This window comes from Euprymna scolopes, chromosome 44 (assembly GCF_053919585.1).
Source record: "Euprymna scolopes isolate OS-2025 chromosome 44, ASM5391958v1, whole genome shotgun sequence".
In the NCBI taxonomy this organism is placed as follows: Eukaryota; Metazoa; Mollusca; class Cephalopoda; order Sepiida; family Sepiolidae; genus Euprymna; species Euprymna scolopes.
Genome location: NC_136525.1, coordinates 34,579,693 through 34,607,131, shown reverse-complemented (window position 1 = coordinate 34,607,131; position 27,439 = coordinate 34,579,693). Strand labels below are relative to the sequence as shown.

The following is a 27,439-nucleotide window of genomic DNA, read 5'->3' as shown; positions in this document are numbered from 1 at the left end:
ACTACTATGAACACAATCTCATCAAACTTTATATATATATATATATATATATATATATATATATATATATATATATATATATATATATATATACGTGGGTGGGTGTGTATTGGCACTACATTCATAGAATAAAATAAGGACAGATTAAAGAATGCAACGGTCGGACCTTCTCGTTAATCAGCCTTAAAAGGATAATCTCGTCTTTAATGCAGCAAATCTTCGTTGAAAATCGCAAATCTGTGCGTATGTGTGTAAAAAGCTATAAATCTTGAAGGTTTTACGTACACAACCCACACCAACAGCATCTAACGATAGAGGAAGGGTTCTTTCTTGCTAACAACAAAACTGTAAGTACGAAAACCATTTCTTATCGCTTGTATTTAGTTTCATTATTCGGACTACTGTTCTCATCTTAGATGTTACCCTGTACCACAACGGATAAAATTGCTCAGTTTTAAACTAAACTAACTGACCAACTATAGTTGAGGGCGACCAAAAGACTCCCTTTTCATTAGCTGATGCACCGAGATGTAGGGGAGGGTGCCACGCCAATCTCAGGATTTTTCCATTTGCACTTGATAATTTTCTTATAATGCTGGGCATCAAGTACCAATTTTGAAGTTTTTGGTATGACTCGATCGAGGGTTGAACCCCGGTCTCCTGGCCCGTTGCCGAACACTCTTACTATTATGCCAAATGAATCGGTTAGGCTAAGTAATAATCAGTTCTAATTGACACTCTTCTGATGGTTGACGATTCAATCTTCAATACAGCCAATACTAAAAATATAATTACGTATTATTTAACTACTCCTGGTTGACGGAACGGGAGCAATCTAGCCCCATGGATTAAACAAAATGCGTTTTTCGAAATTTCGTATAAAATCCCGAGTTCGACAAGATACATCTAAAGAAGGTCGGTGGATACATCGGCTGAAACTTCATGAGAATAACATCCAAGTTGAGAACAGTAGTCACATGGTCACTTGGACGTAAGGGTCCATTATGTTGGACCATGTTTAGGGGAGATGAGCAAGTTGTTGATATACGTTACATTTAAACTTCTGCATGTCAGTACAGTCACGGAAGGTTCTTACATCAAGTGGTTTCATGTCTTGTCTGGATCGATTTCCATAAAAAATATTCGTGATTAAGCGGCTTCCAAATAATTTACCATTCCAGAAAGTACCTGACTACTGGTACAATTATATACTTTCAGAGGAGTTTGATACATTCTAATCTTTTAATCGAATGTGCTCCGATGAACTCATAGAACTCGTGCACTTTTGACGTACATACTGCAGACAAGCACCCAAATCTCACTATTCACTGCTAAGGTCCCTAGATACAAGAAAGCCTTCTATTCTAATAGTTTCTTTCCTCCTAGACTTTGGAAACCCGTCCCTGTTTTCTACTTCCCTGATTGTACTGACATGCAGAAATTTAAATGTAATGTGAACAAACATCTCGCTACTCAAGTCGCCACAATCCTCTGTTAGACATGATCTCAATTAGTTGCTCTTTGCGTCCAAGTGGCTATATGCCTTGTTTGAGGATAAAAAAAAGTTAAAAAATGAAGTACTATTCCCACATCTGGGGAGGTACTGCTTAGAACATTCTTTCTAGTCTTGACTCATTATAAAAGCGACTTCACAATCCAGAACATGGATGATTTCTTCTGTGTTTTAAAGTTTTTTTCTTTTTCTTTTGTTTTCTTTTTTCACAAAAGACACGTTGCTAATCTTTCCATACTCTATCGTTATTCAATAGTGAGCGTTTAAGTCAACTCTAATCTCAGATTCCTTAACGTGGGACATTCACAGCAAGAACACGAACGTGTCTATCTACTACGATTGTAAAGAACTTACCTCACTTCCTCTCTGTACCTAAATCTAAACGAAATTTGCATGAACAGAGTTTCTTTCCAAGAGATTTCATCAATGGAACACATTATCACAAATTATTTTCGTTGGTCTATAATGTTCAAAGTTAAAAAAAGCATTTTAGTTCGTATTATTTGGACTACTGTTCTTACCTGGAGAACAATTTTCACAACATTTCAGTCGATGTAACCTCCGACCTTCTTCATGTGTATCTTGTCAAACTCGAGAATGCTTCTGTCGAACTATAATTTCGACGGAATTTTAATACTCTAACAACTGCGTCACGGGTCCTGCGCAATGGTTAGGGTATTTGGAAAAGTCAATTGTAAAAGTGATATTCTCCTGAAGGTTGCAGGTTCAATTCTCAGTGTGGGCAACCGAAAAATACAATTGCGAATTATTTGGGACCTATATTCAGTCATGGTTGACGAACAAGAGCATGATACCCCCATAAATTAAATAAAGGATTCCATTCGAAATTCCATCCAAATTCTAAAGTTCGACAAGACATACTTGAAGAAGGTCGGAGGTTACATCGACCAAAACATTGTGAAAATAAAACTCAAGATGAGAACAGTCGTGCAAAGAATCCAAATAATCCAAATAACCAATCCTCATCTCAAAAATTCATAAACGTAACATTTTCGTTGATCTATATTTCTGTGAGTCTGTCAGGTTCTAGTTTGATTAAGTATTTTACTTGGTCTGTCATATTTAAGTTTGAAATAGAATATTCGTCTATCCGCAATGCTTAAGTTTTAAATGGCATTTTCGTCTAACTTGAAACTGCATTTATGTTGGTCTGTCACACACTTAAGGTTGAAAAAGATTTTTGTTGATTTGTCATGAGTTATTTGAATTAGCATGTTTGTTGGTCTGTCATACTTTAATTTTAAATGGTATGTTTTTATTCTGTGACGCTTAAGTTTGAAAAAGCTTTTTTCGTTCGTATGTTATACTTCCGTTTGAAAAATGTTTTTATTTGTCTGTCAGCTGAATTTTTCCGTTGGTCTGTCACACTTAAATTTGAAATAGGTTTTTCCTTGGTCCATTACACTTAAGTGCCTAAATGTTTTTAGTTAGTGTATCACGCTTAATATAAAAATATTTTTTATATATATGTCACACTTAAGTTTGAAAAAGATTTTTCATTATTTTGTCGTGTTATCGTTTGAAATAGCATTTTCCTTGCTCTACAATGCTTTAGTTAAAAAAAAAACAGTATTTGCGTTGGTCTGTCACGCTAAAGTCTGAAATAAAAATTTCGTCAGTATTGGAACTTCCACTTGCAGAGTTTCTTTCCTAGAACTACCCTTTGTAGAAGACGTTGCCGCGGGGCTGCTTCATAGCTGACTACAATAACATTATCGCTTTTACATAAACAAATTCTAGTTTAGTCGTCCCCTTTAGTAATCAATGTCTCTAACAGTTACAAATCCCCTTTGTATTTCAAAGTTTACACATGTCCAACCAAATAACCTTTATCCTTGTGGCATATTGTGGTTTGTAAAAAAAATGACAGCTTTAGTTTGAAAAATCAGTTTTGTTTGTCTGTAATGGTTAAGTCTGTAATAGAATTTTCGTTATCTCTCACGATTAGCTTATAATGACGTTTTCATTAATATTATTTGGCTGTCACTATTTAGCGTCTAATAATATTTTCGTTTGTTTGCCATGCTATAGCTTGTTATATCATTTTATTTTATCTGTCACGCTTGAGTTTGGAGTAGTATTTTAGTTCATTTGTCACGCGTTAGCTATAATAGCATTTTCGTTTGTCTCTAATTAATTAGTTCACGAGCAGTTCAGCCCGGCTTTGCTCGGGTCCTATATACTGTTCATAACTCCATGGGCATATATATATATATATATATATATATATATATATATATATATATATATATATATATATATATATATATATATATATTAAAATGTTTGACTCATGTCCAAGTAACCTACATCTAAAATTTTAAGTGTTTAGACATAAAATTGATCGAGAAGTTTGGTAGACTCTCCAAAGGTCAACTCATTTTAACTTAGACTTCTTGGCAGCCAAAATTTTGGCCAAAAACCGATTAAATAGCTTGCCCTATGTCTGAATACACTTTATGTAAAATTTCAAATGTTTAGACCAAAAATTGGCTGAGTAATTTGGTAGAGACCACAAAGGTCAAATTTTTTAAAACTTTGACCCCAATTTTGACCCCTTAACATTTATTGTTTTGGACTCAAATCAAATTAAAAAGTTTGGTTGAGTTTTCAAAGGTTAAAATGCTGAACTTTGACCTCTTGATAGTCAAATATCTGGTCGAAAACAGATTAAAAAGATTTTCCCAAATCTCAATATCCCTTATGTACAATCTCGAGTCTGTAGAATGAAAATTGACAAAGTAGTACACACACACACACACACAATTTCACTTTTATAGATATATAGATAGTAGCCATTTTTTGCGACGCTTTATCTTATAATAGCATTTCGTTTGTCTATCACACTTAAGTTCAAATAGCATTTTCTTTGGGTGTTACGCTTTTGTTTGTAAAATCAGTTTCGTTTGTTTGTCATGCTTAAGTTTGAAACAGAATTTTCGTTTATCTTTGATGCTTTATTTTTAATGGTAATGCCATTTGTTTGTGACTTTAGGTAAAGATAAGATTTTCATAGATCTGTGATGATTTAGATAGTAATTCGAGACATCTCTCATTGTGTTCCTCTTAGGAAAACAAGAAATACTGAAGGAAAATAAAGATAGAGTGGGAGAGAGAGAACTGAGCACTTTTGTACAGGGAAAGTCGTTTTTTGTCGCTGACATTTTTTGCGAGACATTCAAAGCTCGCTTAAACGACGTTGCATACAATACGTTATTTCGACCGCCCCTGATGGCACAACCACGGTAGGCTCATCGATAAGACAGTTTGTTTTGTTTTGTTTTGTTTTTTTTTTCTGTTTGTTTTTTTTTTGTTTATTTTTTTTTTTTTTTGCTCAACCAAAACCCTTACACACACCTCCACTTTCTTTTCCGCCTTCGCGTCACGGGTTCGAGCCTGCCTGCCTACTACAACATTTTTTTTTCTTTTTGCTCAGCACACGCCTTCAAACACCCGGGCAACACCGGGAACCCAGGCTAGTAAGTAGTAAAATAAAACTTAGTGTTTTCAAAAATCTTGTAAAGACTAATGCAACTACATTTCAATTTATTCAAGTTTTAAAATAGGTTATTACTTCTGGGCCACTACTTCTGGTTTAATGTTTCTTTTTATGTGTATACATGCCCGATATAAAAAGTTTAGGGAATCTACATAAAATCTAAAATTAGTAAGATTATGGAAACCTTTAAATAAACCTTTCGGGGACTATGGAGCTGATTTCGTCAGTGAAAGAGATCGAGTTTCTTAAGCATAATTTGGAAAGCAAATTGTGATTTCAATGTAGGCCTTCCCGTCGGTATTTTCTTTCAAACTTATTTAACGTTTCTTTGGCTTCTCTTCGAATTATAGAATGGAGGGGGCGGAGACAACCCCCCCCCCGGAAAGGGGTAATTTTAGTAAGGCTTTAGAGATATCCTTCATTTGATTTGGATGGTTTCAGTAGCGATAAATTTAAGATTATAGTCTTACATGATTTAGTAAGTCGTAGAGAGTAACCCAAAACGTACTAAACATCCTAGATAGAGCAGGAATGTTTAAACGCGGCGTTGCTTTGGGGAAACACCTTCCTTGTCATTTGGTAACTTGGTGTTGCACAGGAGCCATCTATTTATTAATACGATAACGCGTTATTTTGTGTGTCACGCTTACATCTTTTTTTCTTCCGAGTGACTGTCCTTTAATTGTTATGACCTTTCATTTCTTGTAATAAATAATTTTACCAAGAATTCTTCATTCAAGTTTTTTTTTTTCGTTTGTCACGAATAGGCTCCTGTATTGTTGACTACTATAGAAAACTGATCACATATAATGATAGAAGATGTATCGAGACACAGGAATGGGTATGCTTGATCTGGCATAATAATGATTCATTAAAATTGTGGGGTCTGTATACGCATCTCGTCCATGGAAATAAAAAATTTTAAAATTTAAAAAAAAAAACGTTTACAAGTGTTTTTGATATAGATGTACATAATAATACTTTGATAACTATATTTTAACTTAAACAGGGATGGTATAATAAAGTTGTGGGGTCTGCGTTCGCGCCTAGCTTCGATAGAATGGAAATAGGCACACACTTTAATAAAGACTATTCATATCTATCTGCGTAAGTATACTTTGATAATTATGTTTCAGTTTGAAGAAATATGGTATAATAAAATTATGGGGTGTTCGTTCGCGCCTGACCTCCATAGAATGAAAATATGTCACAAAGTTTAACAAGGTTTTTTAATATAGATCCACAGATATTGTGATAAGTGTTTCAGTGTGAACAGGTATGGTATAATAAATTATGGCGTCTATCTATTTATTTTTACTTCTATCGTATTTTGCTTTGGTTTTGATACCCCCAAATTCGGAGCTATCTGTTTACAACCCTTCCTTTTCATAACCTATCATACTTTCATAAATCAGAGTCCATTTTCTGTAGGCTGTTTTTGAACACAGTCAACGACGGGTACTTTTGCTAGTATATATATATATATATATATATATATATATATATATATATATATATATATATATATATAGTTATCCGCATAAGTACTGTTTCGCTGTTTTACAGCTCATCAGTGTGGCTAGATAGGCAACTGCCTCAAGCCACGATCGAAACCCGACCGCCCAAATGACATTCAAAACTTCTCACTATTTTGCTATACGGCTGTTGCTGTGTGGGTAATTAATTAACGATATTTATATATATATATATATATATATATATATATATATATATATATATATATATATATATATATATACCGGGTGACCCAAAATAAACGTGCCCCAATTCTAATTAGGCTCCGTTTCTTAGTGTTTTGTCCGAATGAAATGAAACTTTGTTCATAACTAGTTAATTATATTCAAAAATCAGATCAAAAGACTAGGGTCTTTGGCCTTTTTTCTCAGTTCTACAGCATATGTTCTAGATGGCCTTCTTTTGCTTTTTTTATTTTTTTTGGGGGGGGGGTGACCCTGTGTATATATATATATATTCTTCATAAGTTTTGGTTTCGGTTTCGATTCAAACTGATGCATCCAAGTCATATATATAAATATATATATATATATATATATATATATATATATATATATATATATATATATATATATATATATTGAAATCACAACTTTATAATATATAAGAGTCGGTTGAAAATTGATTATATAATGTCATATTTAAGCGTATTTTACGACCGGGCTACGCTGGGCATACCTTATGGCTTAGGTAACTACTTTTGCAGTTTTAACAAAAGAGCTACAGTAATATAAGCGCCTCTCCATTTACGCTAAAAATCCACGGAATGCTAACATCAATATATTACATATGAAAGTGTCCGCTGTGGAATTTCCCACAAATTCCGCTAGTAATAAAGTTTTATATTTGGTAGGTGGTACAAGTTACTCCAAAGTGTTCAATATCATAGACAAAGCACGTGTGTTTCTTTGGCGTCTCGTGAAGTCATGAATATCCTAGATAGAGCAATTCTACACAGAGTAAGCGTTTTTAAAAGAAATATTTTTACTGTATTTAGTCATAGTGTTAAATAGGAAAGTACTCTGCGTTGCTCAGCTGTCAGTGTTCAATATCCTAGATAAGGCAAGCGTGTGCAATAATAAAGTATTGTATTTTCACTGTGGTATAAGAATGATGGTGAAGGGAAGACGAGATTCTCAGTTTTGCCCGGGAATAAACTAAAACAAATATATGTTTCATTATATTATTGAGGACGAGGGATTGATAAGTGACATGGTTTGTCCCAGAATAAATTAAAACACATATTTTCAGGAAGAGGTTAAGGAAGAAACTTGGTGTTGTCTGAGAGCAATAACTTTAAAAGTGAAATCTCACGTAAATGAGTTACATTATTATTAATAGTATTATAATTGTTATTATTATTATTATTATTATTAGTAGTAGTAGTAGTAGTAGTAGTAGTAGTAGTAGTAGTAGTAGTAGTAGTAGCACCATCATTATTATTATTATTAATATTACCGTTTTTATTGTTCTCATTATTATTTGTACTCACTAGGAGTTTTAACACAGACCATCACCAATAACTTCTCTCTCTCGCTCAACCTCTCTCAACATGTTGTGAGGTAAGAGTTGAACACTCCCTGACCACACCTCTCCTGAATCGGCACTGCTTGAGTCCAGTGGCAAGGAGAAGTCCACGACGACTGGCAACAATGCCGAGATAATCAGAGAGCACATACAACACCTAGAATTTCCAAATGATCACCCACCTGGAGTTCAGGTGACAACAAGTCTCCCCAGATTTTCGGTACTCTCCATCTCTTTCGATAACCTTTGCAAATGAATTTGCGTTATTGCAACAGCTGTTTACCATTGATATATCGTTGGCAACGGCCATTGGCCTTGACTTGAATTTGGGTGGCAATGTGCCTCCCAATGTCCCAGTCCTCTTTGCACTTATCTAGTGATAGTCTGGTTAGTGCTTTTTCTCTTTGGTTATTCCATCCTCCTTGACCCTTCACGATTATTTGGTGTGGTGCCAGTTGATGCCGACACTACAACTTTTTACGGGATGGGATTTAATTATTATTATACGGTTTCCGTTTTCGTGATTCCATTTCGTGTTCGTCCATCTTTATGTTTCACTCCTATTGCAATTTCTATGTGACCGGTTAACGTTTGTAGCACATGTGTATTAGTTTGGGCGTTAAAGGATTTTCCTTGATATTCCATTCGTTTTAGTATTGTTATCCATTGTATTTTCTTATTCAGTCCCGTGATTCAATCCCTCTCGTACTTTTTTTCGAAGTTTGTAAGGATTGTTCCTATTAGTGGTGTTATCTTTTTTTCTTCAGCTCCCGTATTCCACTCGGTTCTCTGGCCATTTCTGTGTATTTGTTTCGCTTTTCTGTCTCCTTCATATTCACCCTGTGGCCTGCTGAAACAGCGAAATCTCCGATCTGGTAGGGCATTTCTTTCTTGTTAACTATTATGACATCAGGTCTTTTATCTTGGATGTATTTATCTGTGATTTCTGTTTTCAAGTAGTGCTATCGGTTTGCGATTGTACTATTTGTGTGGGTATTCAATATGCAGTTAATGGCATAATTCCCAGGGAACTACCTTCCACGCTTCATCATGTTTATTCATATATTACTTTTAGGCTAGTTTGCTGCTTATTATATGGGTTATCGTTTCGTCTCTTTATCCACAGTCTGTATTTGCTATTTTATTGTGTTTATATATATATATATATATATATATATATATATATATATATATAGTAAGTTATAAAATGTATATGGCGATTAAGCTACACTGAATATTCCGCGTTTCATCCACTCTAGGACTCTTCAGGCTTATGCGCGAATTTTGTTTGTTTTTTATTAATGTTAGTTTATATATAAATATATATATGTGTACACACATATATGCATATATATATATACACATATATATAGACATAAATATATGTGTGATTGTTTATGTATATTCATGTTTATTTTATTTATTTATTTGTTTATTTTCTATTGTTTTGTTAGTTTTAAAACTATTTTGTATCGCTATCCTAGAGTAAATTTTATCTTGTTAACACAGTTGTTTACTATTTCTCTTCTACAGTTTAATAAATGTTGGGGTTCTTTAAAGTACAGGATAGCAAATTTTTCATGAAAGGCATAATCTACATGGCTCGTCTAGGTCCCTACACGTGGTAGCTTGTCTTATTATTTTCCATTCGACTAGCGGCGAATGTCCGCTTTCCTTGAGTTCCCAGTATTTATTTTTGAAATTTTTAAATCTAAGGAAGTCATACCTACATAACATTTCTTGTTATTCGGAATAACTCGGTACTATGACCACAAAAGTACATTAAACAATTAAAAAAAAACACCGTATAAAAACAACACTAGCGAATAAATACTGGGAACTCAAGGAAAGCGGACATTCGCCGGTAGTCGAATGGAAAATAATAAGACAAGCTACTACGTGTAGACATTTAGACGACCCATGTAGATTATGCCTTCATGAAAAATTTGCTATCCTGTACTTTAAAGAACCCCAACATGCTCATTGGCTGATAGGAAGGGTGCGGTGGATACTAGAAAGCTGATTGGCTAACTAAAATCTCAATAGAAGATGTGCATATAAAAACGATATACAACCACAGAATTCGCGCATAAGCCTGAAGAGTCCTAGAGTGGATGAAACGCGGAATATTCAGTGTAGCCTAATCGCCATATACATTTTATAACTTACTGACTAGCTCTACCTACGTATTGAGCACTTTTGAAGTAAATACTTAAAGTTTACACATAAATCTATACTTTCGTATATTAATTTTATGTGAGTAAATTAAGTAGTTATATATATATATATATATATATATATATATAAAGACAAGAAAAAAATATATATATAAATTAAGTTATAAAATATATATGGCGATTAAGCTACACTGAATATTCCGCGTTTCATCCACTCCAGCACTCTTCAGGCTTATGCGCGAATTTTGTGGTTGTTTGTCGCTTTAATAGACGCATCTTCTATTGAGATTTTAGTTAGCCAATCAATTTTCTCGTATGCACCGTGCCCTTCTTATCAGCCAATGAGCATGCACTTATCGGTCAAAGGCCTATTTGACCTCTGGTTGACCTGTTCCTTTGTGTGACAAACAACCACAAAATTCGAGCATAAGCCTGAAGAGTCCTAGAGTGGATGAAACGCGGAATAGTCAGTGTAGCTTACTCGCCATATATATTTTATAACTTACTAACTAGTTCTACCTACGTATTGAGCACTTTTGAAGTAAATACTTAAAGTTTACGCATAAATTTATACTTTCGTTTATTAATTTTATGTGAGTAAATTAAGTAGTTATATATATATATATATATATATATATATATATATATATATATATATATATATATACATACTTATCACTTATCTCAATTTCAGATCTGATCAACCATGCCAAACCCAGGCGCCTGGAGTCGTTCGCTGGAGCTTCTGCTGAAAGATGAGGGTTCGTAATTTTTTTCAATTCTGTCACGTGAGCACAAGCTGCACATGATTCTCCAATTGTACAATAGTTTTTCGCTGTATTTTCTGTCTGTCGCCCCCCCCCTCCTCTCTCTCTCTCTCTCTCTCTCTCTCTCTCTCTCTCTCTCTCTCTCTCTCTCTCTCTCTCTTGGAAAAAAATGCTGGCTATATATATCCGTTTTTTTTCCATTTCATGAGCCCTCTCTCTCTCTCTCTCTCTCTCTCTCTTTCTCTATCTCTCTCTCTCTCTCTCTCTCTCTCTCTCTCTCTCTCTGTTTGAACGTTCTGTTCAAGTATAAAAAGAAATTTGCTATAGATTGGTTACTTACCCATACAAAAAACCTGCTAGTAAAGAATCATGCCCACTCAATTTAAAAAATGGCTGTAGTTAAAAATCGTATCTACCGAGCCAAACGCAATTCATCCACTAACGAAATATTTTATAATGCACTCTCTAACATAGAACAAACCTTTATTAATAACTTCTCAAATTATATCGTCGATCAACAGATTAAACACCGTAATGCCGCCATTACAAAAATAACATTAATAATAATTCTGATTTCGTTTGCCAACGTCTCTCTGGAAAGAGGTGGAATTCATTTCCAGAGGATTTCTCTTAATCCCGGCTTCAAACCAGAAGCTTCAAAGATGAAGGGTTTTCCTAAGGATGTTGGTGGTACATATAATATACTGTAAATATACTTTGGCTAATACACTTCTTATTGATCTATCTTTGTTTGTTGAGTCTTCATTTGTATTGCCTTATACGTTATTTGGTTCAACCTGCAAGCATAAAAGTTGGCGACGAAGATGAACGTCAAACATAACATTCTCCATAAAGTAGATGTGTTGACGCCGCGTTGCACGTTAGCAAAAGAGACCAATGTGCCTAGTAATAGTGTTGTGTGCTAGACAAGAAATTCAGTGTAGCACGAGAGCCAAGTGGTACATGTTAAATCCAATAGTGTTCAATATTCCTGATGGAGTAGGTTATGTAATTATATAGTGTTTCACTGTGAATGTGATATATAATATTATACTTAGCAAGTTGTATATATAATGCTTAATGCCCTGGACAGAACATGTGAATGTAAGAATATATTATTCTTAGTAAACGATGTACGGCTTAATCACGTTAAAACACCGGTTCCCGAAGTTAAGCAACATTGAACCTGGTCAGTACTAAATGGGTGACCATTTGGGACTTTCAGGTGCTGTATTTGTTCTCTGCTTATCTCGACATTGTTTCCAGTCATCTTGGACTTTTCCTTGCCACTGGACTCAAACATTGCCGATTCAGGAGAGTTGTTGTTGGGGATTGCGCAACCCTTGCCTCACAATTACACGCGCAGCTGCCCCTACAGGGGGTGTCCTTTGTCTTTCGAGACTGAACGGAGGCATGCTGAATCGTAAAGTGCTCAATAAGCGAGAGAGAGAGCAGATGTGTAAATATAAATTATTACACTTGTTCAATGGTATATGCCGAATCAGAAGTGATCAATATTCCTTTATTGATCTGGTGTGTCTAATACTACAGTGTTACATTCAAGGAGTGGTATATGCTGAATCGATAGGAGCACAATCCATTGATAGATCAAGTGTGTGCAAAAATACAGTATGACATTTATGTGGTATATGATTAAAAATGTTGTTTTCTACGAGAAGCGTTACAGAAGTAATACATTCTACTTTTTATTCTGCCCGAATGGATTTTTTTATGGAAATCGCTAGATCAAGGCATGGAGCCTGTTGATATAAAGAACTAAAAAATAAAAAAAAAAAGTTGATTATTGCCTTAGTCTTGAAATGGCCAAAACTGTAGGTAGAAAGAAAAACAGTGAGGAAGAAGAGAATTCCAGAACCTTGCAATCCTTTGAAAGAAGCTACTGGAATAAGAAGTTGTATTACAATGAGGTATTAAAACAACGAATTGATGGAGACCAATAGACCAATGAGTCAAACGAGCTGGAACAAAGGAAGCATGGGAAATAAGACAATTCTGAGAAACGCATGCCATAATATTATTTATAGAAAAGACTGAGACTAGCGACATCACGTCTCTGGGAGAGAGAGAGTGAGAGAGAGAGAGAGAGAAAGAAAGAAAGTGTGAGGTAAATCAAATTACAGATACGGTTCTGCAGTTTATCAAGAATGTTCAAACGGGACACAGATTCCAAATATGACAACAGTACTCCAAACATGGTCTGATAATAGATTTGTAGAGACAGAAAATAGCCTCGGGTGTGAGAAAGTATTTATGAGGTGAAACCAAAGTTAGGGTTGGCACGCGTATCCTCATATTCTAGACTGTCATGCTGGACTTAGGGTCAATGTTGGGGTTAAAGAAGAGCATGTTTTCGTCCGCCGCCAAGTAATTAATTTTGAAATCATTTTGGATATTTGTTTTGAAAAAAAAATTTACAAACAAAAGTGAGTAAACTGGATAGTTTCTCTCTAAGCCTTCCCTAACAAGACTATTCGTTTGAACAAGCTTTCTATCAGTTATTTATATTGTTCCTATTTGTTTTGCCTCCCTACGAGACCGGGTTAGACACCAGGTTCATTTTTTAATGTGGCGAAAAAATTGTCTCGTGAGGGATTTCTCCTCCACTGAGAGAGAACTGGAAATTGAAGTGCAGCAACTGAAGAACAGATACTACACTTTAAGTTATATATTTTTATTCACTCCTAAGGTTTACAAACAAAACAGAATCTATCTATATATCTATAAAAGTGAAAATGTCTGTCTGTCTGTCTGTCTGTCTGTGTGTGTGTGTCTGTGTGTGTGTGTCTGTGTGCATTTCCCTACGCAATAACTCTGTCAATTTTTAGTCTACAAACTCAAAATTTGATATACAGGGTACTGAGATTTGGGAAAATCGATGTGATTGATTTTCAGCCAGAAATTTGGCTGTTAAGGGGTCAAAGTTCAACGATTTGACCATAAATGTTAAGGGGTCATAATAGGGGTCAAAGTTAAAAAATTGACCGCTTTTTTTTTTTTTTTGCTCAGCACACACCTCCAAACACCCGAGCAACGCCGGGCCGAAATATTAGTATATCTATAAAATTGAAAATGTCTGTCTGTGTGTGTGTGTGTCTGTGTGTATGTGTCTGTGTACATTTCCCTACGCAATAACTCTGTCAATTTTCAGTCTACAAACTCGAAATTTGAGATACAGGGTACTGAAATTAGGAAAAATCTTTGTAATTGGTTTCCGACCAGACATTTTGCTATTAAGGGGTCAAAGTTCAATGATTTGACCTTTAAGAACTCTACCAAACTCCTCCGACAACTTTGGGTCTAAACACTTGAAATTTTAGATATAGGTTCCTTGGACATGGATCCAACTTAATAACTTGATTTGAGCCCAAAAAAATAAATGTTAAGGGATCATAATAGGGGTCAAAGTTAAAAAATTGACCGCTTTTCTTTTTTTTTTTTTTTTGCTTAACATACACCTCCAAATACCCGGGCAACGCCGGGCTGAAATGCTAGTAAACAAAAAATTAGGCAAAACACGACTCAAAATTTTGGGAGGGCGTTTTTATAGTCATCTTCGTCACTATACATTTGCTTGTCTATGCTGATCCGAGCTAAAGCTCACCACAATACCTCAAACACACCGGGGGTCGTCCTACCAAAGATTCACAAATCACATCGTGTGTGTGAGTTTTTTTTTTTTTATTAAAAAATAAAATAAATTGATAATCATAAAATTTTATAAAAAGTCGTTTGTTTAATTTTATTTCATTGACTTAGGATGGGGGGGGGTCCAAAAAATATTTTTAAAAATAATAATAATAAAAAGCACTTTGATCTTGACCCGAAGGGGAAGAACATTAGAATATAATTTCTTATATTGTTATGGAATCATGTTTGTCCATTCTTCTTTGAGTGTCGCTTACGTGGTCAGTCTCATGTTCTTGCTTTTCTTATTTATTTTAGAGGGCATCAAGTTTTACCGCAATTATTTGAAATCCCAGAACTGTGATGAGAGTATTGATTTTTGGAAGGTTGTCGAAGAATATCGATCGAACACCCAAAAGGACCAACTTGAAAAACAGTCGAACCACATTTTCAAAATGTTCATATCCAACAATGGCCGACGTACTGTAAGTAAAATTTGCCTTGATAAATTTTCTTGAACAATTTCTTAAGCATTTCTATAAAGAGGATTATCAAACATTTATTTGGATCACGGCAGCCGGGTCTGATTGTACTGGCTGTCAAGTGTATGATTTTAAACCAGCATGTACTTATGCAAGCAAACAGATATAGAACAAATGAAGTATGCATGGTCTCCCGTGAGTGCACAGTGAATGAGACATAAAAAATGACTAAGTTCAGCATTTGCCTCTTCCCTCATTTAGCTCCAAAAGTCCCCAGGGGATGTAAAATCCTGGTGAAAATGAACAAACGGTGCAATTTTAGGCATTAACATATGTAAATTTGAGTTCTACGCCATGCAAAAAAAGAAATGATTAAGTCCATCATTTGCTTCTTCCCCCATTTAGCCCCAAAAGACCCCAAGGCCTTAACATATTTAAATTTTAGTTCAGCACCATGCAACACGGAAAGGTTTGGACAAATATGGTAAAATAGTCCCAGAAATCGAGTGTTTTTATTAGCCCTAAAAGAGCTCCTGGCGCACATCCAAGAGTTATCGCAAAGTATAGACAAACAAAATTATATAGAAATCAGTTTGTTACAACTTTACAGAAACTTTTTACAAAAATCCACCGCATCAATTTTTTAATAAGCACAAAAGTGTCAATTTAAGCCATTTTAACCCGAAAGGCACCTCTAGGGGGGGGGGCAACCGAAGTTTTCCCGGAAACTTTGTTCTGTTACTTATCATGTTTGATGTTTGTGCAAAATTTCAAAAATTCCAAGGCGTAGTTATTGAGAAAAATGTGGACAGACGAACGGACGAACGGACGAGGGTAAATTTGCGGATCCACCCTACTTTTGTCGGGAAACCAAAAATGTATTAATGGATCTGAGAAATTTTGACACATTTTAATTATAGAACAGTAATGATGTTTTCATATATATATATATATATATATATATATATATATATATTCATATATATATATATATTCATATATATATATGTATTCATATATATATATATATATATATTCATATATATATTCATATATATATATATATATTCATATATATATATATATTCATATATATATATATATATATATATATATTCATATATATATATATATATATATATATATTCATATATATATATATATATTCATATATATATATATATATATATATATATATATATATATATATATATATATATATATATATATATATACTAGCTGGACGCCCGGCGTTTCTCGGTCGTACAATATGCTTAAACATTATATTTTAATTTATGCAGATTGCGTATGTAATGATTATAGAATCAGTCTCCTATCAAATATTATATATTACAGGGAATAATTTGCCCGGTGGACTAGTTCGCAAAAAAATAAAAATAGATAAGAATAATAATGTTAATATCTTTCATCAAATTCCGTTTGTGTTTGTTTACAATATCATGTCAGCTGATATTTGAGATTGACGACGAACGCCCTGGAAAAGTTACTGATGATAAATGTTTAGTTTTAAAATATGCAAACAAAGAAATGATTTGCTGCGATTTAAATTGGTACCTCTTCTTTTACCGTAAATTGAACTCATTAATAAGAAAAAATTAAAATAAAATGGTGAGGTACATCCGAGTTGAACAGTGGATCATTCGATCCGTAGTCCAATGCTTTACCACTGAGTTATATCTCCAGATGACAATAAATCTGTTTTTTAAGAAGAAATGATTTGCTGAGATTGTCTTTATTTTTTCTTGACTGGTGTAACGTAAAATATTCCCCCTGTAAAAATTTTGGCCAATCAACTCTGGTGTTCTGACTTCCTTATTCCTCCTCCAACACTTTTCATAATCCCTCACAAACCCCTTCCCTTTTTTGAATCACTTATGTCACTCAAAAACTGATGTTCGATTCATGCAAGATGGTCCAAAAGCAGTCTGAAGCATTCCATACATTTTTGTTGCATTTATTTTTTCAAGTTTAAAACAGAATTTTGTTGCATATCTTTCTTCTAAAGTTTCCTCATGTCCAGATTGCATTTTTGAAATTCACCAGCTGTAATAATCAGACTTTATTAGGGTGTATTCCAATTCCTGTTGTAGCTGTTCATTTGAACCTGAAATCAGAAAAATTGGTCAGTCATCTCATAAGATGTACAACAATAACATACTGAATTTTCAAAATTCTACGACAATTTTTAATGCCTGTATAAAAAGTCTGGAAATTTATTGAAAGCACCTCGTAGGTTAGTTTATCTATTCCAGGATTTCCTTTCAGATTCCAGCTATTTTCAGCATTACCGTTTGTTATCTGTCTCAGTCTCTTACTCATGTTCTTTTGGACTGTTCCTTGTCTATTATTATCATCATCGCGACCTTTATTATTATTATTGAAACTTCATCACATAGAGGGTGCCACTAAAACTACCACACACTCAAAGAAAGAAAAAAAAATAACATTCAAAGCTAATGCTGTATCCATTGCTTAGATTATAGCAATACACGAGGGTTGTTCCAAAAACAATGCCTCCAAAATTATTTATTCCGCTGAAAATCTGTTTCAGTTTGTATTTCTCATTTAGTGTCCTACTCTTTCACGCGAGGACTAATATATATATATATATATATATATATATATATATATATATATATATATATATATATATATATATAAGTAATCATTAGATTTTATCACTATTTATTAAAAAATTTTGTTTGTTGTAATTATACATAGTTTTATTCAGAATGTCCATATATATATATATATATATATATATATATATATATATATATATATATATAGAGAGAGAGAGAGAGAAGGAGTGAGAGAGAGGGGGGGGAGAAGAGAGAGACAAAAAAGACAGACATACAAACAGATAGAGGGGGAAAAGCAAGAATATATATATATATATATATATATATATATATATATATATATATATATATATATATATATATATATATGATCACGCTGATAGACCGATTTCCGTTAGATAACTGAAATTGCTCTTCGTGGAGCCTAGTCACTAATAAAATGGGTTACCATTTAAGAGTACTAGGTGCTGTATGTGCTCTCCACTTTCTTTAACATTGTTTTTAGTCGTTCTTTCCACACTAGAATTAAACCAGGCCGACTCAGGAATGGTGTGATTTACTGAGTATCTTAAAGAGCTTAATAAAATACCTAGAATAAAATACGTACGCGGCCGAAATCATGTCAACACAGATTATACTTGTTTAATTAAAACGATTTGTACTGACGAGGTGGATAAGCCTACATCAATTGAATGGTTTGATTTTTTTTATTTTTTTAAGTCGATGTTTCTTATATAGAGAGGATTTAACGCAGTAGATATTTTTTTTTAAACTAAGTATTACGCAGTTAAATCGCTTTTAATCTACGACCTTGTGTGTTCAGTTTGCGTACCTGCCCACCCAAATACAAATACTAGTACTGCTACTACTAACAACAATATTATTAATGTTGATTCTAATACTAATTATACTAATACCCATGATGTCACATATAAAAATACGCACACAAAAAACGACGTTCGGTTGATTTGAGTGAATGTCGCCCATCACCACTACAGGAGGTCATCAGATACAATTTGATCTAAAATCGTTGCAACGCCAAAGTAAAGGGCTTATATTACTTTCTTTTTTTCTTCTTTTTTATTACATTTTCACCCCAAACAAGGCACATTACCACTTTGGTGTAGGGGGCTACTAACAGGGGCAACAACTACTGGAGTACTATGTAGGGATTTGGGCAGCAAGATGTTGGTTCACGTTGCACTTGAACTTCTGCACGTCAGTACAGTTGGGGAAGCAGGGACCTGGAATGGAATTCCAAAGTCTAGCGGTTATGGGGAAGAAACTACTGGAGTAGAAAGATCTTTTACATCTAGGGATCTCTCAGTGTGGGGGTGGGATTTTGCAGCCTGTCGGGTCTGTCGAGGGTGTTCACGTCGTGGGGGCACAAGTGCTTGCAGTTCGTCAGAGCATTCACCATTATAATATTTGTAGAACAGGCAGAGGGATGCAACGTTTCGTCGATGGGACAGAGGCTGAAGCTTAGATGCCAGTTCAGGGCCTATCAGATTTACGACTCTCTTTGGACCTTGTCAAGGAGCGAGAGACTAGTAGCCGATGCACCAGCCCAAATATGACAGCAATACTCCATACATGGGCGAATGGTTGCTTTATAGAGGTACAGGATACTTTCGGGTGTTAGTAGTTTTCTAGCACGGTAGAGAGAGCCCACCTTCCTTGCAGCGGCCCTGGCAATGCCCTCGATGTAATTGTTCCAACTCATGTTTCCTGTGAACGTTAGGCCAAGGAGCTTGAAAGACGTACTCTCAGATAAAGAGTTGTTGGCCATTGCTATACTAAACACATAGATTCGAAAAAGTTGTCAAAAAAACACAAATGTATGACACATAAATATTATCAAAGGCAGGATAAGTTACTTTTCTACATAACTGGATAATTTTTTAGTGTTTTTATTAAATGTTACGTATTTATTCGGCTCGAAAAACAAACAGTGTTTACCGATGTATTTGAAAAATGCAAATAGCGGCGGACTCTTTGTTGAATACGTAAGTTTGGGAAAATGAGTTAAAACTAATAAACTTTACAAAATACTGTTAGAAACCCACCGAGTATATGTCAGCCTATGTTGCGGTAACATATATTGAGTGAATAAATAAAAATAACAGCGATACATCGAGATCATTGCTAAGGCTGCTGCAAAGAAGGTGGGCTCTCTCTCTATCGTGCTAGAAAGTTACTTACGCCTGAAAGTATCCTGTACCTCTATAAAACCACCATCGCCCATCTATGGAGTACTGCTGTCACATTTTGGCTGGTGCATCTGCTACTAGTCTTTCGCTCTTGGACAGAGTCCAAAAGAGAGTCGCTAATCTTATAGGTCCCGAACTGCCTTCTAAACTTCATCCCCTGTTCCATCGACGAAATGTTGCATCCCTCTGCCTGTTTTACAAGTATTTTAATGGTGGATGCTCTGGCGAACTACAAGCCCTTGTACCCCCACGACCAAAATACCGCCGACAAACCCGACAAGCAGCGAAGTCCCACCCCTACACAGTCGAAATCCCTAGATGTAAGAAAGCTCTAATAGCTTCTTCTCCAGAACTGCAAGACTTTGGAATTCTCTTCCAGTTTCCTGCTTCCCCAACTGTACTGACATGCAGAGGTTCTAGTGTACTGTGAACAGACATCTTGCTTCTAAACTCACTACATAGTACCCCTGCAACTTATGTTCCTGATAGTAGCCCCCTAAATCAAAGTTTTGGGTGAAAATGTAATAGAATACAAATCTCATGTCATGGATTGATTTTTTGGTTTTGTTTTTGTTTATTTTTCACTGTAAAGACGTTAAAACAAACTATGTACACGAGAACAATCTATACTCGTCTAATGTTATTTATTTATTTTTGTGTGTATGTATTGATATTATTTTAAGCATTCATCTTAATTAATTCTCTATTAGTTTTTTTTCGGTTTTCTTATAGGATAATCATCTTTAGTTAATTATTACGTGTAATTATATTCATGCAGATATTCTACATGATTTATACTTGCGTAATATTCGCGTAAAAAGGTTATACTAAACAGAGACCTCTTTCTATATAAACTTATGTACGCGTATATATATATATATATATATTTTTTTTTTTTTTAATTTTTGCTACCAAACTCCTCTGTCAGTTTTTGGTCTACATACATAAAACTTTAAATACAGAGTATTCGAACCCACGCGAAACTTTACGTTTGAGTTTTAGCTGGGGAAAATCAGTGCATAATTATGAAATTTAAAAACTGGAATTTGCCAGGTGACGGTCGAACGACGTCATTACGAATACGCATGCGTAACGTAACAGCTATTTGTCCATGTTTTAATTTTTAGCCTTGCAGGAAACATAGCTCTAGCGTTAAAGGAAAAAATAAATCGTACGTTAAACGTTTTGGTTTCGATTCTCGGTGGCAGTGCACGAGTCATTTTTATAATTTTTTAAATCATTACTATATGTTGGGTCCAATATAACATAATAATAAATGCGAAATCTGCATTAATAAAATATCATATTTAAGCGTACGACAGGGCAATGTCAGGCGGCCTGCTAGTAATAAATAAATAAAATAAGTAAAAAAAAAATAATAGAAAATTTAATGCATTTTTGAATTTTTTACATGAATGCTTGTGTGGTTTAGAGTAATCGAACAATTGTTCTCATCATGAGTGTTATCTGCACAATGTTTCGGTAGATGTAACGTCTGGCCTTCGTCAGGATTAAAAATCGCCATGTTTTAACAGGAAAGAACATGGCGACTTTTACACCTGGCGAAAGTCGCAGGTTACATCGACCGAATCGTTGTGCAGATAACACTCAAGATGTCCGATTAATCTAAACAATACATAGATAACATTACTGCGCTATTATTATTATTATTATTATTATTATTATTATTATTATTATTATTATTATTATTATTATTTGTCGTCTGGAAGGACAATTGAAAAGAAAAAAAAACTACAAATCTCCGATGTTTTGGGTGGCCTTCAGACCTCTGCTATTGTAGGTACCACCAACATCATTAGAAAACCCCTTGATCTTTGAAGCTCCTGGTTTGGAGCCGGGGTTGAAGGAAATCCTCTGTAAATGAATCCCATCCCTTTCCAGAGAGACGTTGATAAATGAAATCAGAATTATTATTATTATTATTATTATTATTATTATTATTATTATTATTATTATTATTATTCCCTTAATTTTACACCGTTGTGATATTTACACCGTTTTTTTTTTTCTTTCCTCAAGAGCTTTTACACCAAAGCAAGTGAGGACAGTCAAAGAACGAATTAGATGAAAAGCATCTGGCGTACGCGGTTTACTGAGCCAAACAGAACTGACTTCTGGAGTTCGGTGATGTTGTATCTGATTCCCAAGGAGATCAGCTCTTTCATATGACTATCAGGAATTGAGCCAAGCGCGCCTATGATTATTGGCACGATGGAAGCTTTCTTATTTTACAATGGATATTGCTAGATTGTGAAATTATTATTATTATTATTATTATTATTATTATTATTATTATTATTATTATTATTTCATTCGTTAAAAACTGCTAACAGTTATGGCCCGTAACTTAGAACGAGTGCTTTATGATTATATATGGTTGAATTTTTGCTCATTTTTTTTACAAATGAGTCACCACATATCAAGGCCCATGGGCCACTCGAGGATAAGAGTTACTAAGCGTACAGTGGTCAATGAGACAGTGACGTAGTAATTGTTAATACTGGAAATTTGATAAATTGGATTACTTAAGGGGAACGGCTCATCAAGAATTTGTTTACGTTGGACTTGAAGACGTCCATATTATAGTCAGCCGGAAAGCAGGCAAATGGAAGAGACTTCCACACGTGTTCAGTTTTAAGAAAAAAAAAACTTTGTTCATGGAATCTACGTTTAGGTTTAGGCACGGATAAAGAGTGTTTTCAGCTAGACGAGTGTTTCTCGTGAAAGTTTGGCGAGGAGGTACCATAGATTTAAGCTCAAACGAGCACTTGCCATGAAAATAACGATAAAGCAGAGACAGGCTCGCAACGTCTATTGTGTGAGAAAGAGGTTGCATTAAATACTAATCCATTATTGTGAATTGAACGAATACCATAATACTTAGTTCGCTACACCTTATAATGACAAAAGTCTATACAAACTCTCAGCCAAGTGGGCCCAGTGTAAAGCGCTCAACAGCGATCCCCAATTTGGGAACTCCCGTCTTAGGTCAGCAGATGACTTCTAACCCTGTTGAAACTGCAATTTAACAAATTCTCAGCGTCGCAGGCCTCGTGTCGATCTCCGCTGAAAATCAATTAGCTTCGCATGCAAGCCAAAAAGAAATACAAACTCAAAGGGTTCTAGTCTACTCAAAAGTTAATCCACGAAAATTACAGGTTTTAACATATGTACAATTATTAGTCCGTTTTCATTTCATGAACTCCCTCTTCACTTATTCTCTCGGGTTAGCGGTGGTGGCGACGGACGGGTAAGGGTGATATCTCTTGGTTAGGTTCTCTCTCACGGAGGTCTGGCTTAATCTGCTAATTTCGGCCCAGGCATTCGCTTATATACCAAGGGAAAGGGTTGGTTCGAGCAATCTACTAGACCAATCAGGGTCCAACACGTCAAGCGGGAATTTCTGAATTTTGCGTGCGTGTAACCCTAGCAGACATCATTGCCTGCACATCTGGAATCAAAACTCAATTTCTATTCACACGCCTCAAAAGGTCAATACTGTCACTTTTCCCACCCAGAAAGCCAGAAAGTCTGAGCAGGTGTTCATCAGGCCAAACGAATGTATGATTTCATTTCACATTAATCTGACATTTCCTGTCATTTTTTTTGAAACAATAAAAATATATGTCTGTTTTTACAAAACACAATAAATTCATCCCTTTTGGTAGGTTATCCGCCGCTGTCCGGGATTAAATCAACGTTTAACAGACGATATCAGCATATTTACCCAGCCTTACTCAGAATTTTAGGGGAACTTAATATCCCCAATGGGGAGCGATATCGCTCCCCGAGGCGGTCACGTCATTCCAGTAGTTTCCAAGAAAAGTGAAACGGACAGACTAATAGAAATGTAAGATAGATAATAATAATAATAATTATTATTATTATTATTATTATTATTATTATTATTATTATTATTATTATTATCAGTAGTAGTAGTAGTAGTAGTAGTAGTAGTCTTTTGACATTAGAAACGAATGTCTCTTTTTTAACTTGTAATTTAAAATATAGATGAATATGAATATATTGCAAAGTACTAAAATTCGGTAATTATGGAATAAATATTGTTTGCAAATAGATTTTAGGGCCGTTCTGGAGGGGGATCTATGCGATTCTCATGTATATTCCATGTTCTATTTTTCTATATATCCGCGTGTGCCATTTTACCGTGGCATTTTTACGTAAATTAATTTCCATCATCATTTTACGTTGGTTCGTATTTACGTTATATTAGTACTTTTTTTCTTTTTTATTTATGTTATTAATTTACATAATTGCCTGACACTCATCTTCTTACACTACTGTTACTGCTACTATTATGATTTGAAATATGTTCTAGGACTACCGCAATTTTAAGTAGGAAAATATTTTAAATTTCCAAAAGTCGTAAGTATTTGAACTATTTTCCCCTTTTACTTACGATATTGTTGAAGTTTTACATGTCTGTATGTCGTATCCGTCCCTGATGTGATGTTTCGCTAATTAATACGCTCCCAACCTTTCGATCGAATATGATAACTAATGACAGGTGCGTCTGTTTCGTTCTTATATTCGGCAGATATGGCACGTGTAACCTACCCTGCCGTGACGTTTTTTCTGTTTATTTTTTTCTCTTTAGCTAAGAACAATGCTACAATATTATTGCTAAAACAATAGACCCTCTTCTTCTTCTTTCTTCTTCTTCTCCTTCTTCTTCTTCTTCTTCTTCTTCTTCTTCTGTAACGTAGTACACACGTTTACACGCTTGTTAACATGTAGATACTTGGGACCCAACACGTTATAAACTCCGTCGCAAAGAAAACAAAAAGAAAAATTAACTTGACACCTTTTTCAGTTGAACAACAACATTTATTTACTGGGTACTTTTCCGAATAAGGCCTTGTCTCTTTTTCAAAACTGTTACTCTCGGCTCACGCGTCTACCTCTGTCCTCCTGCACGTAATCGTGATTCTCCTCTGACCTCTGTCCTCTCGAACCTCACCGTGATCTTCAACGTGATCCTTATCCTCAGTCTACAAAGCTTTTCTTCTTTTTATATCTTTTCTTTTCTTTCTTGCCGTAACGTCACTTCGTACACGGCCTGACATTTGCATACATCCGCCATACGCGCGTCTGCGCTCTCTTCTTCTTCTTTTTCTTCTTCTTCTTCTTCTTCTTCTTCTTCTTCTTCTTCCCTAATAGTTTCCTGTGGTGATCACATCCCATTTAAACATCTTCAGTCAAATTCTCTATGTTTCGGAATTGTTTAGATGATGGTTCATAATTTGGATTATTTTGATTATTGTTCTGATCTTGGATGTTATTCTCACAAGGTTTCGGTCGACGTAACTTCAGACCTTCTTCAAGCGCACCTTGCCGAACTCTGGAATTTTTATGCAGAACTCGGTAATCTATCTGTCCAGAACTTCCAAGGGAATCATTTATTTAATCCACTTATGAACATAGCACTTATATCCGTTACGCTACATGACCTTGCGGGCAAATCTAGTATATAAACGTTAAGTAATAACCAATTCTAAGCGATAGTCTTCTGAGGGTTGAAGGTTCGATCAATACTAGGAATACAATTAGGAAATACTGAAAACTTCTACCCGGTGATGGCCAAAGGAATGAGAGCAAGTTGTTTATGGCCAAAGGAATGAGAGCAAGTTGTTTATGGCCAAAGGAATGAGAGCAAGTTGTTTATGGCCAAAGGAATGAGAGCAAGTTGTTTTCCTTCGAAATCCGTACAAATTATCGAGTTTGACATGAAGATCCACCATTTAACCGATGGGCACCTGAAAAAGGTCGGAGGTCACAGCGGTCGGAAGGTTATGAGAAATATCATCTAATATAAGGGCAGTAATCAGAATAATCCAAATAATTAAAATTTTCTAATTTTAAAATCATTTGTGTCAAAATTTCTTTAAAAATTCTAAAATTATCTGTGTCAAAAATGTCTTTAAAATTTTAAAAATTATCTATGTCAAAAACGTATTTAAATACTCTAAATTTATCTATGTAAAAATTTTTTCAAAAATTCTCAGATTATTTTTGTCAAAAATGTCTTCAAAATTCTAAAATTATGTGTCAAAAATGTATTTAAAAATTCTAAAATTATCTGTGTCAAAAATGCCTTTCAAAATTCTAAAATTATCTAGGTCAAAAATGTTCTTAAAAATTCTAAAATTATCTTATATCAAAAATGTTCTTAAAAATTCTAAAATTATCTGTGTCAAAAATGTCTTTAAATATTCTAAAATTATCTGTGTCAAAAATGTCTTTAAAAATTCTAAAACCATTTGTGGCAAAAATGATTTTAAAAATTCTACAATTATCTATATCAAAAAAGTCTTTTAAAATTCTAAAATTATTTGTGTCAAAAATGTCTTTAAAAATGCATAAATTATCATTGTGAAAAATGTCTTTAAAAATTCTAAAATTGGCTGTGTCAAATATTTGTCTAAAAATTATAAAATTATCTGTGCCAAAATGTCTTTAAAAATTCTAAAATCATTTGTGTCAAAAATCTCTTTAAAAATTCTAAAATTATCTGTCTCAATAATGTCTTTAAAAATTCTAAAATTATCTGTGTCAAAAATCTCTTTCAAAATTCTAAAATATCTGTGTCAAAAATCTCTTTCAAAATTCTAAAATTATCTGTGTCAAAAATCTCTTTAAAAATACGTAGTCTTTAAGTGTCTATTTATCATAATCATTGTTGTATTTGAAAGAGTTATCTCCATTACTGCTGTTTATCCTACCTTGTAACGTTAGACTTATTGAACCGATAACCTACAACGTGTCAAAGGTCATCGGAAATCTGTTATACTCAGTTTTCTCGTGTGTCATCTCTTATAACTCTATGTTATTGTTTTTTTTCTTTTCTTTTTTAGGTAAATATTGAACCGATGACTCGATCTAAAATTGCGCTTGACTTGAAAGCGAAACCGACACGCTATATCTTTGATCAAGCTCAGAATGATATCGTCGAATTTATGCGGAAGGATTCCTACCAGAAATTCTTGGATTCGAAAGAATACAAAAACCTCCTTGTTTAAACTGATCTACATCGACCCGTGCGTATCGGCATGCACAATTCTTTACACAAACATCACGACAACGAAAATGACACGTACATATACACGAACACATACACATACACGTACACATACATGAACCCATACGCGTACACATACACAGGCACACACATTTATCCCGTTTTTTTTTTTTAGTATTCACTTCGTAAGGTTGTACGAAAAGAAACTTAAATACAACTTTAACAGATTGACAAATATGAAACAATTTCTGTCTTCGACGGATCTCCCTAGTTATTATCGGAAACAACGCGATGTACACTACGGTGTCGTCCCGGAACATCTGAGTTTTGATCAAGAATACAAATATCATTTATTATTTTGTACATTGTTCTCAAAGATATTAAAGGCTTCTTCATTTA

General features: G+C 34.4%; 1 protein-coding gene across 1 annotated transcript; it reads left to right on the top strand.

The window, feature by feature from the left end:
• Positions 1-210: 210 nt before the first annotated feature.
• Positions 211-27,439, top strand: LOC145268623 (regulator of G-protein signaling 1-like). Its single transcript, XM_080124096.1, has 4 exons — positions 211-347; positions 10,968-11,034; positions 15,004-15,170; positions 26,877-27,439. Exons 2-4 carry the CDS (start codon positions 10,980-10,982, stop codon positions 27,039-27,041), a joined length of 387 nt encoding a protein of 128 aa, XP_079980222.1. The 5' UTR covers positions 211-347; positions 10,968-10,979; the 3' UTR covers positions 27,042-27,439.